The sequence below is a fragment of the Serinus canaria genome, chromosome 1A (assembly GCF_022539315.1).
Source record: "Serinus canaria isolate serCan28SL12 chromosome 1A, serCan2020, whole genome shotgun sequence".
Taxonomy (NCBI): Eukaryota; Metazoa; Chordata; class Aves; order Passeriformes; family Fringillidae; genus Serinus; species Serinus canaria.
Window position 1 is genome coordinate 32,431,278 of NC_066314.1, and position 18,245 is coordinate 32,449,522.

The following is an 18,245-nucleotide window of genomic DNA, read 5'->3' on the forward strand; positions in this document are numbered from 1 at the left end:
TAGGTCAGAGAACTTGGTCAGTGTTCCAAGATGAAGCATGAAGCAAAGCGAGATGAATTCCAACAAAGATTATCTGCACCGTGCATGCCAGGCTATTGAAGGAGTCTGGCCAGAGCAGGAATATGTACATATGTGTGAGCATTTTGTTACTGTAGTGCAGTCTAGACACTGCTGTCATGAACAAAACAATGGGGCTTCCTTAGACAAGCAGATAATGAAGTGTCTGCCTACAGACTGCCCATTTCTGTGCTAGGGACAGAACCCATGAATTGGTCCTGTCACAGAGTGGGCAAACCATTTTTCACACCTCGGTGCAACACTCAGAAACTTGCTGTCAGCCTCAAGAGGTAGACCTAAAATGGGAGGCATGCCCAACACCATGAAGCAATACTGAGACTTGCTCTCAGAAAATCAGTGTACACAGAAGACAGGATAATCTGTCTGTTTCCCAGTATCAGCTGCCAAGGGTATGGGAATGGGCTGAAGCAGCAGGGTTAAAAAAACAGAGATGCACACAAAAGAAGGAATAGAGATATTTGCTGTTTCAAATAAATAAATAAAAAAGGACACAAATTAGAACTCAGAGAAATGGGCAACCTCAGAGAAAAATACATTATGGGACATTAGTAGTTAGACAATGCTGTGGTGAAATGCTCACAAATCTGTAGAGCCTCTTCTATGCCTGCTTTCTTCACATTAAGGAAATCATGGCAGATTGAAGAAAATCCATGCACAAGAGGGAAGACTTTTTTAACAATAGAGTGCATCCCTGCATGAAACTTTCAACAATAACTACTTGTGGTTTTCATGGTTTTAGAAGAATGGTATAAAACTCTGATTTTGCCAATGGAAGATGACTAACTGGTGCTTAATGTCTCCTGTGGCATTCAGTTGTGGATGGCAGATCAGGACCTCCAACAGAATGATTTATGAAATTGGGAAAGTGAAATTTATCATTTGCTTTTAAAAGAAGCCTCAGATTTTGAAAGGTGACATTACAGGCTTCCAACAATGCTTTGCACTGGTGAGATGGTCTGAAATCTTTGTAGAATGCATCAGCTTTCCCTCCAAATAATGAGAAAATAATTTCTATAAAGATAAGTAATATGAAAAAATCACTGTCAAAAAGCTTGGTGAGGTCACAACAGAATAGATTTAGATTATATTTGGTATTGTTTCTGGCAGTTGTCTGCTCTGTGGGAGACATGGGAAACAGAGATCCCACTCAGTCATTTTGAGCAAATATTTTCAGACCCTGAGCTCTGGAGGCACTCTAGCAGTTGAGGCAGTCATTTGAAAGCAATCTCAGACTGGAAGCTGAAGGGCTTGCTAGAAAGACTGGGGTTTGAGAGGAGCAGAGGTGAAAAAGAAAACTCCAAGTCTGTGAGCAGAGCATTAACTCTGAAAATCATCATCATGCCTAAAAAGCAGGCTCCTGAGACAGAGGTACAATAAAAGTCTCGTACGCCTTCCTGTCCATCATTAGCCTGCTAATGACAACACAGGTTTGGTTTAGATCAGAGGCAACCCCCTGATGCAGCAGGAACCTGCAGTGGGGCCAGTGGGGCTGTTCCACCAGGCTGGAGCCTTGGACAGCAGCATTGGTGCCAACAGATGCACAGCAGCCTCCAGTTGAGCACAAGCACGCGGAGACAAAGGCATGCAGCACGCATGGTTTTCTTAAAACAGTCACAAGTTCACATCCTCAGTGATGAAAGTCTGGGAGTTTCTCATTCCTCTCTCTTGCTTTATTTGGAAACAAAGAAAGCAAAATAGCCCAACTTCCCATATTTAGACCTTTTTTTGTTTAGCACATTTTCTGTAATGCATTTTAGTACAGCTTCACTAGAGTTACTTTTGAAAAAAAAATAAGCTGAAAGAAGACAAAATCACTAAGGTTTTGACAAATATACAGTTCATTATGTCTTGAAAATTTCTAGCAAGGAATGCTATTTCTCTGCATGAGCCAGGCCTGGTGCACAAGCTTCCTTTAAATTGTTTTCTCTTATAGCTTACATATGATAATTAGATAATTCTGCTTTGGGGAAGGGGAGAGAAGCAAACAGTACACCAGAAAGAGATATACCATTAAGAGTTTGGATTTAAAGTAAGTAAAACACACACAAGCCTTTGCTATCTTCAACAAAACATACTGCTCTGAAAATTAATAAAAGCTATTCTCCTGAAAAGTTCATTCTTGTTCCAGCACAGCATGGGCTAATTCATTCTTTGTTCACCCAGGAAAAGATTAGTGCTCTCTCTGGTGGACATTTAAGGATCACGGACATTCAAAACACCCGTCTCCAAAAGCAAATTAAAAAGGAGAAAATTATTATTGCTCTTAGAGAAAAAAATACAAAACACTGTCTCATCAGGTTACTTCCTAAGAAAACAAGTCTTTGCAGGCCTGCCACTGCCACCTGCAACACTTCTATGTGGCTCTATCTACACTGAGAAAAACCCACAGGGGTATTTTCTCCCCCTCACAGCTTGAAAAGTAAGTGAATAACTTGGTTGGCTGGTCCTGGGTGGGCATCTTTAGATTATAGTCTGTTTACAGTTTCAGGATTTGGATATATTTACTGATAATTAATATTTACACTGAAAATCCTTCACGGGGAATATAAAATAATTTGAATAAAACCTTACATTTAGGGAAATGATGGCACTAACAAGTATTTAGGTTAGTTATGATGGGGATCTGAACAGACACTATATTTAGCTAAGCAGAATAGTTCTAAGAGTGAAAATGTAAACCTTAGAGATGGTGGCTCATCTGATGTGATGAGGGAAAGCTCACAGACTAAGCTAATCCACCTCTTGAATGGTGGTAAACATGGATAATGCATACAGATTCATTTTGGCCACGCTTCAAACTTCCAACCCTTTGTTCTTAAGCCTCACAGAATAGCTTTGAAGTTGAGGATAAAGCTCCTCTAGCACACCATTACCAAAGAACAACCTTCTGATTATGATCTCATGAAAGTGTAATCAATTACTTACACAAGTTAAAAGCGTGGCAAACAGCAAAGGTCACATAATTGGCCTTTATTGAGTCCATGTGTTTCAATCTTGGCTTTAACTAGCACTTCTGTATAATAAATATAAATATCTCTCTTCAAAATGTAAGCAGTGAACTTTCTCAAAAGTTATGAAATCTCACAACAGCTTCTGTCAGACTGGAGTCCTGCAAGGGTTTCAGAGAGGGAGGCCTCCACTTTTGTGTACCCATGTGACAGAAAGTTTGCAGCACCTCTGACTGAGAGTTTATTTATTGCTCAGCAGATACTGGTCTTCAGCCTTATTTTACAGCAAGACTAGTGTTTAAAATTTGAAAAGATGCAAAAACTCAACTCTGTCCTGACTAGTCATTAGGATAGACTTTCTTAACACTGCTCTCTTTTAATGGATTTTCAAATACATTTTTTTTGTGAAATTAAGAGTAAATTTTTTCTTATTTCATAGGCTGTCATTGATCAAAGAAAATTCTAGATACTACTGTGAAAGAAGAACTAAATTCACTACTAAGAGCTTTCTAAGTGTATCTGAAAAGAAACTTGTGTGTTTGCTGTTGTACCTGAAATCACAGTGATTTTTCTACTGAATGAAGACTCTGCTAAGTGGATGTACATTGCTGTCAGATTTCCATGTACTATAGAGGCTGCCACCCAGCTCTGTCCTCCATAACTATACCCTGAATTGTTCAAAGCAAGGTGGACTCCTCTTCAGAGTAAGGTAAGGAAGAATAATCCTATCCCCAGTTTCTGATGGGAAACTGAACAGGTCCTACAAACAGCTTTTCTGCCCTTTGGACTGTTTCCAGAGGCAGGGTCAGCACAGCTCCATCCCTGGGTTACAGTGCCAGCCTCACAGGTCCAGCCTTCTGAGCTAAAGTCCAATGTATTTCCCAGCATCTAAATGAAGTATCTTGTTTGAAAGCAGCTCATCCTTGACTTCCTGTACACTCAAAGGACAAAGACCAGTACTTGCAGAAGAAAGTTCAGCCCAGCTAGAATTGATTTACCTGCTGTCTTGAACAACCTTTCTTTCCTCTCTGGGTACAGATGGACTCTATCTGCAGCACAGGCATCTTCACAAGGCCTGGACTCTGCTGCCTTGACAGAGGATCAAGCTGAGCTTCCAGGTAAATCTTTTAAACACACTTGCAGGAATAAGGCCCGTTAAGAAAGGCAGGAAGTTTATTTTGGGAAAGCTACATCCTTCTGTTGTGTTTTATTGAATTCTGGATAACGTGACCTATCCTGTGTCAGTCTAAATCCTGACAGGGAGGGCTGGCAGCTGAAAGTTCCCCAGAAGAATCTTTTGCAGAAACCCTAACCTCATTTTTATTTGAGAAAATGCAAGAGGAACAGCAGCCTCAGCAATGAGTGTGTGGACCTCCCCAAGGCCAAATGTACCTGTGATGAAAAACAAGCAGGAGTCTAATGACAGCAAAAGTCTGCACTGTGCTTTAAGACAACTGTCCCATTTGGGATTCAAGAGTTTTGCCAAGATCAGAGATGTAATTTATTCCTTGATGAATATCTGCAGTAAATCTGGTCTGCTGTTGCAGACTGGGACCAAATTGCTCTTTTTGCACTCAATACATTCCAGATATGTTGACAATCCCTAATTTCTGCTGGAGTCATAAGCTGCTGGAGATTCCCCAAATAGCCCAAATCAGCCTTTACTGATGAATGAAGTGAGTAGCACTGAGTTGCATGGGGTCCACAACACTTTAAGAAAGAAAAAAAATGCTGGAAGAGAACAATGTCCCACCCCTCAAACCTTGCTGAGCAGTCAGGTCTGCTCTCCACATCACTGCAGGGCACAGAAATGGCTGAAGAAGCTCAGTATGATCCATCACCTACTCTAAATCAGGACGGGAGAAAGACCTCACTGCCCTTACTTCAGTCTTTGCAATCAAGGACAGGAACACATACATAAACCTAGAGACAGAAGTTTCTGTTAGAGTTGCTGGGTTTGGGATGAGGTGGAAAAGCAAGAGATTCTACAAGAATTTGCAGAGATTGTGAGCTTCTTACCCCCAGGTCACTCTTCCTCCTGCCCAGAAACTCTCAGATACTTTGTCCTTTAAAGTATTTCCTAATTAACATAATTTAATAAATTTATACTGTTTGATTGTATTTTACAGGATGAGAAAGCCCTTACTTTTGGATGAATAATGGTATTATATAAATAGGATATGCCTGTCAAAATGTTTTACATCGAATTCTGATGTCAGGTGATTCATAGAATCACAGAATGAAAGTAACAGTGTCATCATGATACTATAAAAATTATGAAGTTTACTGTGAATATTTGGCAAGACACCTAAAAAGGGAATATTAACTAAGCAGGAAATTCACACAGATACAATTCAGATGTAAACGGTGTCAGTGGGCAGGATAAGGTGCAGACTTTGTCCCATCAAAGGAAAGTTACAGTTAGATCAAGCAAAAATGTGAAACCCATGGTTCTTGATGTGATGAAGACTTCTAATTTTTGCCCTTAAGGACCAGTACAAGCTGCTCCACCTTGAACCTAATACCAACATGTCACAGGTCTGATCAGAGGGAATCAACATGTTGGCTTACAAGCTTTCAGCTACCCTCCCTTGCCAATACAGAAATCAGATCAAGCCTATACAATAGAAATAGAGGTTCCTGTGCAAAACTGGAAGGAAGGAGATAAAAAAGCCAGCACAAAGCAATACAAAACAAAAATATCAATCAAGGTAACTTGATTCTCAGCTCTTAATATGTTATGCATTTCATCTGTTGCTCATGATTACAGACCCAGATAGCTGTATTTTGCCTCTTCTTCCTCTCTGAAGTGTGCTCTGCTGTGCAACCTGCCTGTTCTCCCTGACAGTGTCTGTGAGGAATATTGCAGCCACATAACTGCTTGCAGAGACTTTATGTATATGTGGCTTCACAACAGGAAAATAAATTTGTTTCAACCTGGTTACTCAAGTAGACTGTTTCAACAGCTCAATTTATTTCCCAAAACCTCTGCAAGAAAGAGAACTGGCTAAGGCTCAAACTTGGCAAAATGAGACCAGTGTTTGCTGCAGTTTAAAAGCAACAGGTTGAAGTTGGCACTTGTACTCCTGATTGAAGGTGTTCAGTGGACTTGATTATTTGCTTGTGAGGTTTTAAGTCTCAGATTCCCTTTGGCTGTATCGATATTCACACATTTGCAAGTTGAGGGCAAGAACAAAATATGGCAGGAAGAGCCTAACTTCTGCTCATCAACAAGTTGTGATTTGTCCATGTCTTCCACATGTTCTGAGAAAAATCAGGTTCATAATCACAGTACAGAAAGCTCTGTTCTCTGATGGTCAGGATGGCCCAAGAGCCTGCCCTCTGCTTCTCTGGACAGCTGTTATTGCAAAGGCTGGCTCTCTGGCTCTTGCTGCTGGTTTCTGTGCTTCAGTGTTCAGAGCTGGTGACAGATCTTCTCATTAGTGGGCTGCTGTTTGGGAGTTTATTTTGCCTGGTGATGGGCCAAAACCTGAGGCTGGGAGATTGCCAGGTTTGATGTCAGGCATATATATTTCCTTTAGGATCAGATGGGTTTAGCTAGCTTTTTATCCAGGCAAAGGGGCAATTTTAGAGGATTTGTGGGACCAGCTCTGAAAGCAGTGCTCGGTCTTCAAGTTATTCATTGCAGTATTTGGCACTGATGACAGCAAGTGCTGAAGCAGCTCAAAGGTATTTGCCCATTTTTCCTTGTATGGCCAAAAAAGATGGACTCCACCAGTTTGTTGGAAAACAAAGCAAACTTTTATTCTAGATGCAAAAAAAAAAAAAAAAAAAACCCACAAAAAAACCCAAAAAAACAGGGGTTTTCTTGTTGTATGGCTGGGGGAAAAAAAAAAATCCACCCCAAACCTTTGAAAGCCATTACTAAGGTGTTCTATGAACAGACTAAGGTTTCAGATACTGTGGTGGACTTCAGGTATCCCAGCTGGGTAAAGCCTCCTAGTGCCTCTGTACAAGAGCATCAGCGTCATTGCTTTCTTTATGTTACTTTTTTTGAGGCAGATTTTGGGTTGTTGCTTCACTGTGAGACCCAGGACTGACCTCTGAGACAGACCAGTAGCAACTGCTCTCCAGCTGGAGCAATGCACCTTGCTCATCTAAGTGCCACTTCTCACTTCTTCAGCTGGAGTGGGGTGGGAGGCAGAGCTGAAGGCTGGGCTGCATCAGGCACAGCCCTGCCAGCCAGTCAAGGTGGGTATTACATTTCCACCATGTCTGGGCTACAGTTCACTGATGCAGTGAAGAGCCTGGCCACAAACAAACTGTCAAAAAGCAAACAAAAACCTCCCAGCAGAATGAAAAAAATCCAACATGGTAAAAGAGACTAGAACAAGTAAAATAGAATCTTTCAAATGGTGGAATTTGTACAGAAAAAGGCAAATAAAAGTAAACTCTAACAAGCCAAATGTAAACTCAAAGGAAGGCAAAACAGAAGAGGTTTTGAGATGCATTTTCTTGAGAGATTTGAAAATAATAACCAGGAACTCGTTGTTCTAAGTTAAGGTATTCATCTCTTGAAATTCTGTTCAATCTGATGTAAATGTCTACTACATATCAGTTTTGAAAACTCTGGGGCATACCATATGCCTCACATATCTGCATGTCCTAGGAAGAGTGTGGTTCCTTACATTTGTTTTGTGTGTACATAAGCCATTCTTGGCTAGAATCCAGTCAGTAACAGCTGTAGCTACCCCAAAAAAACCTCTTTGGAAAGTGTGAAAGCAAGAGAAGACGTTAAATACCAGAAAAATTCTTTCAGTTAGTTCTCATTTTTGTTAGTTCTTTCTCTATAGCATTACTTGTTAATGGCATTGATTTTAGCCCACTAAGAACATACCTGTGAAACTGTCTGTAAAAAGAGGTGATGTTGCCAGAAAATATTTTTACTTCCACAGGAAAGCAAAACGGAGGAAGGCAACACAAGAGGAAAACTTGGATTTTCTATTACAGAAAAATTGTTAATAAGACAGGGAGTGAAATCTGTACAATTTCACAAAATATAGTCTTAAAGCTTGGGGTGTCCTTGTTAGTTCCAATACTTTTCAACAGTTAATTGCAGCTACTACTGCAAAAGTAGTGAAAATCATTTATGACTAGCTTTTTTTTTGTTAAAAATGGATTATTTATAGAAATAATAAACAATGAAAATCTTGAAGAACTGTTTACTTACCACAGGTTTACACTGCAGTGTAAAAAGAATAATTGTGTAGTTTACACACATGCCATGTAAATTACTATGGAAACCAGATGCAGCTTACACTACAAGGTGCCTTGTAACTCATCTCTGCTGAGCAATAAATCCCCCTTTTCTTCTTGGCAAAACGTTGAGAAACTTTACTGCTGTTTTCTATCAGCAGATAGAACAGATGGCTGGCACATGCCTGCTCTACTAAGAAAGTGGGATCTCTACAGTATTACTTTGATCCCTGGTGGCATGTCTACAACAAGAAGACGCAAAATACCACAGCTGAGTAGAATCTAAATATTAAAGGTTTTGAGCTGTGCTTTTGATTTGGGAACCCCCTGTCTAAAAATCATGCTCACGGTATGTAAACATCTTCACATTCCACATGGAAATTTTGGTACAGAGGTCAGAAAACAAAGTATTTCCCCGGTTTGGTGACATGAAAGTGCAGTGAAGGTACCACTCAAAAATCACAAGAGTGTGAGTTTACCCAATTACCTTGACCAAACTTCAAGAAGATCTTTACTTTTATTGGAAAATATCTCTTAAATTTTGCATATTAGACATTTTCTTAAGCTGAAAAGAATCACTGTAATGACTAGTTACAAATAAGATATTTACAAAAAAATTCAGCAGTTTCTTTGAAGAAAAGTTTCCTTTGAAGAATTAGGTTTTGAAATTGGATACTTTATATTTTCTTTTAGTTTATCAGGGAAATAGCCACGTTTGACTGGAGCACCTCATTGCATCACTAATGCTTTAAAATTGGTGGTCTATTAGCTTTCCTCTGAGCAAGGAAACGAATCTTCCCCTGGCATAGCTGGATATTCCATTTAATCTTTATGGCCAGGCTACATCTCAGCAAAATAGGACAATTCCAGACAACTCAGCTGAGCTATTCAGGGCTGATGGTCACATTGCTGAGATCAGAACCAGCCTCCAGGAGCTGTTAACTACACAGCATTCCTGACCTTCACTTTACAATATAGAAATGATGCTAGAAAATGCACTGAAGACTACATTCCCTCTTTCTCAGAGGTGGGCATCTTTTTGATTGACTCAAGGTTATCAATAACTCTTTGAGACTTATTTCAGATGCCATGTCATGCATTCAAGCATGCAACAGGAGAGGAGCTATGGGCTTCTCATAACAGTGGGGAGGGGAAGTGAGCTGCTGCAATAACTCATCTGACCACAAATACTTCTCCCATATCTGAAAGGAAGAAAACAGCCTGGGCAGGTTGTGGCCCAGATTGACTATATCTCTGGATCAGACCAGAGAATGCTACACAACAAAAATTCCAATTTGCCTTTCTTTTTTTTTTTTTTTTCACCTCCTGTCTATTAAATCAACCGAGCACTCTGTCACAGAGCACTTGCTGTCTGGGAAATAATCAACTTTTTAATATGGTTCTCTTCCACCAATATTCTCCAGGATGTGAATTTAATTTTACAGCTGTCAGAATTCCTAATGGAAGTTAAAAATACACGCTGGGTTTCATGGATTTGGAGATTAGATACTTGTCACAAATTCCTAAATGCTGTAGAGATTATGTTATCACTGAAATCTTTGGTAACTAGTGGACACAGTAAAACATGTTGCAGCATTAATCACTGTGATAGGGTCTCACTGGGAAGTTTTTTAGCTCAAACTTCCAAAGAGGATAAGACCCCTAAAAGAGCCATTGTATTTTTTTTTTGCAAAAACCATCCAGAATAAGAGCAAGAAGCACACCAGTGAGCTCTAGTGGTTACATGGATGCATACTATATACTACATGTTATCACTGATTTTTGCTTTTTTAAACCTTTCAATTCAAAGAGATTTGTAACTGTCAATTTATGCAGATTACATTTCTAAAGGGAACATAGTATCTGTAATGTTATGCTTTAGTTTATAGGTAGAAACATAAAGTGCATAAAAACATGACAATCCCATTTTGCAGTACTTTAACATTCTTGTCACCCCTGGCTCATCCTGATTTCACTAGCAAAAACCCTCAGCACGCTCAGACCCTTACATTTTGGGTTTCCCCTTATATTTCCTAACAACTAATTAGAAGTAATGGACTAGGAATTCAAAGAGACTAATGCTTTTCTTTCATTAATGCTTTCTAGTGAATATTATTTTGTTTGCTTATCAAACAGAATCTTTTTCACATAAAATGTATTCTGGACACACAGGCCACTGCACAGAAGTGTAACACCTAAATGTAGTGAGCTTCAAGCACTTCTGTTTATACAGAATACAAATGCAATCTAGTCCTTAAAATGTGCCTTTCAACAAGCCATTTTTGAGTTAGAATATTCAGCCATGCAGGACTGAGAAGCATTGCCACTCCCTGGGTTGAATTATTTACCTCAAACCTGGATCATAATTTATCCCAGGAGCAGGTAGATGGGATCTACCCACTGGATATTTATACATGCTAAGGTGCCCCACCGGGGATCCCAGGTGTGGTGGGTTGACTTTGGCTGCCAGACACCCACTCAGCTGCTCTCTCACTTCCCCATCTTGTTGATATCAGGACTAGGAACTGTGTAATGCCATAGACATCCTGCACTTACTCAGGAGAAGCCTTCTATCTGTAGACCCAAAAAGAGTCTAGCAATTCCTAGAGGTGGGGCTTGTACTACTGGGAGCCTCCAGACCTTGGGGTCCCAGAGAAACATCTTCAAATTTCAACTGGGATACAGGGTCAAGAGGTCCATAAGGCACAACACTCACAGAAGTATTATTTCAGTTTTACCAAGCAGGAGGCAACAGTATGCTAGTTAACAGCTATTTTGCAGAAAGCAGTCTAGCACTTCAGCATTTCAAATGCCTTTCTTCTTTCAAAAAGTACTATCTTCCATTTCTTTTCCTTCTTCCTTTCTTGCTTCTCTTTCCCCTTTCCCTTATTTTCTTTTCCTCTCCTCCTCCCTTTCACTTCTCCTTTTCCCTTCCCTGACTTAGGAAATTCCCAGGAAAGTACAGAATAAAGGTAGCAAGTTGTTAGCACTTCCCTGGATGTGTTAATGGAAACTTCTAAGAACATGTATACTTAAAACCAAAACAGAACACTGGAAAAAAAGTAAAAATGTACTCATTTCTTCCCCTCATAAAATACTGGAAATTTTGGAGAAACACTGAACTTTTTTAACCATTTAGGTATTTCACTTACTAATTATGCTTTGTCTAAGAGGAATTCTGTAATTCAGAAACTAGGAGGAGGACTAATGGGTTAAACATCTTTGCAGCTGCTTAGAAAAGATTTTGTCCTGCAAGTGGCATCAAGCAGAACATTTTCCTATACTGTCTTTAAGCCTGTGACTCTTCTCACTGAAATCAGTATTGGAACCACATTTTCCTAATGACCTACCTGGAGGCAGCAAAGGAGGGAGAGCTGAGCACAAGAAGGAAATCCAAGAGGACAGTGTTCAGTCTAACTTCTTGATCACCCATTCAAAAAAGAGCTAGCTTTATCATCAACAGCAACTGAAGCTGGCAGAGAAATGGAACAGAAAATACAGTCCCACTAATTATTTCTAGATACTTAAATGCCAGCCCTGAGCGTACAAAGTTGTTTTCTCTGTGAATCTTGATGGGAACGCCAAAGACCTAGAGCAAGTCAGCCTTTGTGAGTAAGTTTTGTCTCTCCACATTCACCTTCCTCTCTGGAGGAGAAGTGAAGCACTTCCTAAACCCAAAGGCTTTGTGAGGACAGCAAAAATTGCAAGGGCATCAGACAACACCTTGAAGCCAAACAAGTCCTGTAGATAGAGTACTTTCAAAACAACCAAAACCACAACAAAATTTGTGAGGCTGCAATTAGCTGGATTATACAATCAATGATCACAATTTAAATGGAAATATTTTTTCATCTCTACCAAGTTCTTTATTGCATAAAGTCAATGTCCAGCACTGTAAAAATGAAATAATTTTATCCAGGATTTTATGCCACCATGTTTTTTCTGTATCCATGATAATGTACACTAACAAGTTTCAGCTTTATGCAAATTCAACATATGTTGTCAGTGTGTCAAATCATACATATGTTTCTTCACAAAAATATGTCACAGATTCTTACATTTTCAACAAAAGAATCCAACAGGATTCAATAAACTGCAGATTTATGTGGTTTTGCAATTTAACTTGGTAAAATTAAGTCTACAGAAGAGAATTGTTATTTAGTGGAACTACAAATTAAGCCTGCACATTTAGTACATAGAGATCAATGAAGATGTCCATAAGCTAAAGAAAGTCGAAAGAAAACTGCATCCACGGGACTACCGTCTGCTACATAATGTTACGGCAAGTACAGGCGGCTGGGGTGTTCCTGGTGAGTTCTGTCTCACTCCTGACCAGCCTGCGGGTTCTCCGCCCGGCTGCCCGGCGCTCCCACGCACCTTCCAGCCCTTTCCCAGCGCGCTTTCCCAGCCGTCCCACCGCGCTGGCAGCAATCCCTGCTCCCCGAGCCCCCCGCCCGCCCATCGGACTCCCGCACCCAGGGCTGCCCCAGCACGCCTCGGAGAGGGTTTCCTCAACTGTTCCAAGGCCGAACCACCTGCCTGGGTTTACAGAGCCTCCCCCGCCCCTTGCCGCAGCCCCGTCTCGGCACCTACCCGTCCCGTTGCCTGCCAAGTGAAGTTCATGGCGTGGATGCCGACGGGGATGGCGGGCATCCTCTGCTGGGCTTTCCTAAAGTCGTGGGTGAACGGGGCCATCTTCCCCTCGGACACGATCAGAATATCCTCCTCGAAGCCTGCGGAGGGCAAAGGGGCGCAATGTGCGGCAGCCCCGCCGGGTAGGGTCGGGTCGAGCCGGGCTCGGCTCCGGGCTCCCGCCGGCCGCTCGGGTCAGCGGCCGCACTTACCGATGAGCACCCGCGCTTGCTGGGCGTCGATCCACAAGTAGAGGGTGTCGGGCTGGCGCGGCGCGGCCCGCAGGCTGCAGAGGCTGAGGGCACCGCAGAGCAGCGCGGCACAGCACAGCCGCGCCGCCGGGGCCATGCTCCCGCACCGCCCGCCCGGGGCTCTCCGGCTCCGCTGCCGCTCCTGCCGTGCCCGCCCGCCCTCCCTCCCTCTGCCGCGGGGCGGCCCCGGCGGGGCGGCGGCAGCGGCGGGGCGGGCACGGGGTGGGCGGCGGGCGGCGCCGCGGGCGGCCGGGAGCGCGGCGCTCGCACGGTCCTTCCCCCGCCGCGGAGGGCGGTCAGCGCTCCGCGCCCGGGGCTGCGGGTGGCCGCGCACTCCTGCAAGAGCAGAGCCGAGAGCCGGGACCGTGACCCACACCCGTTCTGTCAGAGGGGACCCGTGACACGGCAGGGTAGCGCCCTGCCGAGTGTCCCGCCCCCCTCCGTGCGTTCACCCTCCCCGCAGGGGCACCCTGGCACTCCGGCCGTCAAGGTGGCACCACCACGGTCGCAAATGAGTCGCTGGAGTCACTCGTGTCTGCGTGAAGAAACCAAGTTCGTGCGTAGCCGCCCCCCCGGCACACGTGGGGTTCGAGTCAGAGATGGGGGAGCATCACCCAAGGGGCAGGTGGGTGCGGTGCCGGGACTCGCGACACTGCACAGATCAGGCCCTAAAGCGAGCCATCGTCCGGGCAGTGGCACAGGGACACGCTTCCCAGCACCAGAGAACGACGAAGAAAATGAGGCGACTTGCTAAAGGAAGAAAAGGCTTTCACCTGGCTTTGTCCGAAGGTCTTGAGAACAGTGAAGACTGAAAAACAATCTTCACTGAAAAATATTGCCACTTACACAGAAACTGGAACTGCCTCAATGTAGAAACTTAGTAAAGCTTGAAAGAATTTTCTATTCAAAAAATTATTTAAACAGAATCACCCCTTCTAAAGGAATAAAAAAAATATTGTTTCTAAGTTTTCTGGATTTTTCCATTACAAAAAAAAAAAAAAAAAAAAAAAAAAAAAAAAAAAAAAAAAAAAAAAAACAAAAAAAAAACCCTTAAAAAAAAAAGACCCAAAATTCAAAACTTAGCAGGATAGATAAAGTTTGAGTAAAACCCCCAAGTTTCTGTCTGTAATGTTCTGGAATGAGTTGCAGGGTATTTTCTCTCTGTGATTACTGCTTTAGGTGCTGCTGGTGCTCCATCTCATGCTGTTAGTGTGACTGCTAAAGTTACCTCAGTACTACGGCCAGGACTGGAATTCTCTGTGTAATGGACAACAGCATTGAAGTTGGTCTTTCTTTTCCAGACAGATGTAAATGAGTGTAATTCCCTAGTAACTTGAGCAGGTGAAAAACCTTAGGTTCCAAAAACTGGAATCAGTGTATGTACTCTTACAGAAATGCCTCACCACTAAATGCTTGTTAGAAAGGGGTGATTATTTGCTATTTTATGGTTATTTAGTAGTGTGACAAGCAGGTCAAGGGAGGTGATTCTCCCTTTCTACTCTGCTCTTGTGAGACCCCACTTGGAGCACTGCATCCAGTTCTGAGGTCCCCAACAAAGGAAGGATGTAGACCTGCTGAATTGAGTCCAGGGCAGGACCATGAAGATGATGACATGTCTGGAGCACCTGTCTTATGAAGACAGGTTGAGAGAGTTGGAGTTGTTCATCCTGGTCAAGGCTCATGAGAAACCTTAGAGCATCTTTCCAGTACCTAGAGGCAGACTAGAAAAGAGCCAGAGAGGGAGTTGAACTAGAGAGGGAATTTCTACAGGGGCCTGTAGTGATATGACAAAGGGGAATGGCAAAGTGGGTAGAGAATGGCTTCAAAATGGAAGTGAGTAAGTTTAGATCAGAGAGGAATTCTTTACCGTGAGAGTGTTGAGGCCCTGGCACAGGTTACCCAGAGAAGTTGTGGATACCCCATTCCTGAAAGTGCTAGAGACCAGGATGGATGGGGCTTTGCACAACCTAGTCATAAGTGAGTTGAAACTTGAGATGATCATTAAAGTTTCCTTCCCGCCCAAACCATTCAGAGGTTCCGCGATTCTATGATTCTCATTTATTTTGTGTAAAATGCTGTTTTTATCTCGCCACTCCGCGGTCCGGCTGATGCGGTTGGACGGAGGGCTGTGGCTGCTGCGGCCCGGGCCGTGCCGCTCCCGCCGCTGGCAGCGCCCGGCCGCGGCTCGCCTGCGGAGCGGGGCCGCCCCCTGCCGGCCGCCGCCGCCGCTGCAGCCCCGGCCGCGGCTCCCGGCCCCGCCCGGCCCCGCCCGGCCCCGCCCGGCCCTGCCCAGCCCCGCCCGGCCCCGCCCGGCCCCGCCCGGCCCCGCCCTGCTCCCGCCGCGTCCCGCAGCATGCGCTGCCTGCGACCCACTCCCCCCCTTCCCCCCGAACAACCGCTTAAATATCTGATCCTAGAGATTCGCTTGCAAATGAGATTGAGTCTTCTCGGCTTGAAAATACACGAGAAATGTTAACTGTACTACAAAAGATAAATATAGTGGGGAAAAAATAATATCTGAAACGAAACTTGTAGGAACAGGTTAATACGGGACCTCAAGATAGGCAAGAATATTTAATATTCTAATGCAATGATTTACATTGTTGCTTATCATGTAAAGGGTCATTCTTAGGATCCAAGAAAGGAAGACAATGCAATTGCCAAGTAATGACACTGGATTTCCAAAACTGTGGTGGTACAATTTAAACACTCCTGAGTACAAAATGCAGTAGCAATCAGCTTACTTTCTGCAGAGATTAGCTGGTACCTGTGACTGAAGCACAGTTTGATGGGTAAGTGTTTGTACCAACAGACTACCCAAACCCAGAGACACGTCCGTAGTGTGTCCCTCCCCCAGCATCTGCCAAGGCTTAGGTGAATCCTGTGTTAGTGCTGAGACTGCCCTGTTGTGCTGCAGTGTATGTTCTCTCCAGTTTCTCTCAGCTGTAGTGTTGTAGCACAATGAGATTCACTGAGGTAGAGCTCTGCTAAACTTGTGCTCATACTGCCTGCTTGCATTTGATGCGGAGTTCTTTATTCCTTTTTTAAAGGGATCTCTCCTAAATTAAATGACATATTTCAGGGAAGAATAGTCTCTTCTTAAGTGAGTTGAGAGCATTATGGAGAGAGGATTGGTATATACTTGGGAAAACAAATATTTTGTGGTTCTTTCTTTAATGAAATGGAAAACATATATGAAAACAGAACTGTGCTGTGATTATGGCTTCAAGTTCCACTAATTTTCATAAGAATGCATATGTAGTGCATTTGTGGCCTGCTCTGACATTCATTGCAATTGACAGCATCCCCCTGATGACAGCCTTGGAATGAATAAATGAAAGGATGGTTTGAATGATGACATATCCAGGGAAGGATATGGAAGTCAGAGCCTGATGCCCTTTGATCATCAGCTATGAATAATATAAAAAGAGGGAGAAAAAGACATAAGTAATAACAGTACTGGGTGTAAGGATTGCCCAAGGCAATAATCTTCATTCCAAAGGTTATAGATGTTGCTTCACTGCAGACGCCAACGGGCCAACAGGGAAACAACAAGCAACCTTTCCCTGGAGGGGAAACCCCTCAAGTCATAACTACCGTTGTTAGGGTGAGGAAAAAGGCTTCTCCCAGCAAGCCTTGCTGTGTCATGCAGATTTAACATATCCCATTGGCCCTTCTCCCTCACTCCACCCCTCTGCCCTTATCCCATTGGGCCTGGTGTTCTGCCCCTGCCCCTTGAAATCCATCTATAAACCCCTGCTTTGCCTGCCTGAGTGGCTTTTTGTCTCTTGTCTTGAAATTGAAGGACAGAGTTGAACAAACAGTCCTGAAAAGAGACATGGGCAATTAAAAATGAAATTTAAAAATCAAAAAAATTTGAAATGGAGTGACTACAACCAGTTGTACCCAGATGAAATTGGGTGTAGGGAAAGAGACCAAAACTTGCTAAAATTATTCCCTTTGAAAACCCTAAAATTAGGGAAGAAAGGTAAACAAAGAGACTGAGCAGAAACGGAAGAATTGAAATTTCAAAAAGAAAAATAAAGAACCAGATAGGACTGTGGGAAATGGATTTGTAAAGAATTCTCAAAACCTAACTCAAAGCTCACACAGTCTTTTATGTCTGTATGCAAATGCTGAGATAAAGTGTACTGATTTAGGAAGGCCATGGAGTAGAGATGACATTGATGAGGGAGAGATTGAACTAGAAAAATGTTTCAACAAGTTTCAAAATACGGGCTTGCAAAACTACTAGATATTTTAGAGAATTAAAACTGAAAAATATACATTGTAGCAGGACCATGTAAGGAAAAAATATAGGTAATATATAGGTGATAATATAGGTTAGAAGTAATAGTAGCATTGTGTGGCCAAAGCTAATAGGCTGAAAACATTTATCAGGTGTTGTAGCCAAGAAATAGGTCACCTTCTGATGGAATAGTGTTGAGTTTTACATCTCTTGTGTCTCACTATTCATCAAGTCAGAATAAAATCTTTTACAATGCCTCTCAGTTACCCCATCTCTATAAAAACTAAGAAAACGAATGCTTACCTTCACACTCCCATCCCTTCCTCCCTTCCTCAACCCCTACTTACCTCCAGCCTCTTCTCTAAACCCTTTAGCCAAGCCTTCCACAGTCCCGCGGGACCCCAGCTGCTGAAGGGACAAGTCCAACAGATCCAAACAGAAAAAATCACGGACAGAATTAATAAATTCTTTGGACAGTGGGGACTCAAGGGTTGGGGGCTTGCTTTAGATAAAAATGTTTTGTAGATTTTTATTGTCATGTTTATTGTTTTGCTTATATTTTCATGTTTTTTACGTTGTCGTAAAAAAGCCATGGGAGAAGCCTTTTTAATAAATGAAGAATAAATAAATAAAGAAGCCTTAGTAAATGAAGAAGCCTTTCTAATAAATAAAGGGAGCACAGGCATGCCTGTGCCCCCAAGGTGTCTCTTTCAAGAAGCTTCTTTGGGAAGGTGGCCGCACTCTGAGCACTGCCCGCTGTGACACTTCACCTCAGGTGTACAGAAATAGCAAATACATATTTTATTGGTTGGTTTCTATGTGGTGAACACTGGTAGATAATAACTAATACCTGCACAATTCAAATAAACA

At 42.7% G+C, this 18,245-nt stretch overlaps 1 protein-coding gene across 1 annotated transcript in view; it reads right to left on the bottom strand.

Annotated features, from left to right (window-relative positions):
- WIF1 (WNT inhibitory factor 1) overlaps positions 1 to 13,246 on the bottom strand; it is a 37,471-nt gene extending 24,225 nt beyond the window's left edge. Inside the window, exons 1-2 of the mRNA XM_030238612.2 lie at positions 13,088 to 13,246; positions 12,837 to 12,976 (exon numbers count right to left, since the gene is read on the bottom strand). Of these exons, the coding sequence (XP_030094472.2) occupies positions 12,837 to 12,976; positions 13,088 to 13,223 (276 nt within the window). The 5' untranslated portion in view covers positions 13,224 to 13,246. The remainder of the gene's footprint in view (positions 1 to 12,836; positions 12,977 to 13,087) is intronic.
- Between the last annotated feature and the right edge of the window lie 4,999 nt (positions 13,247 to 18,245).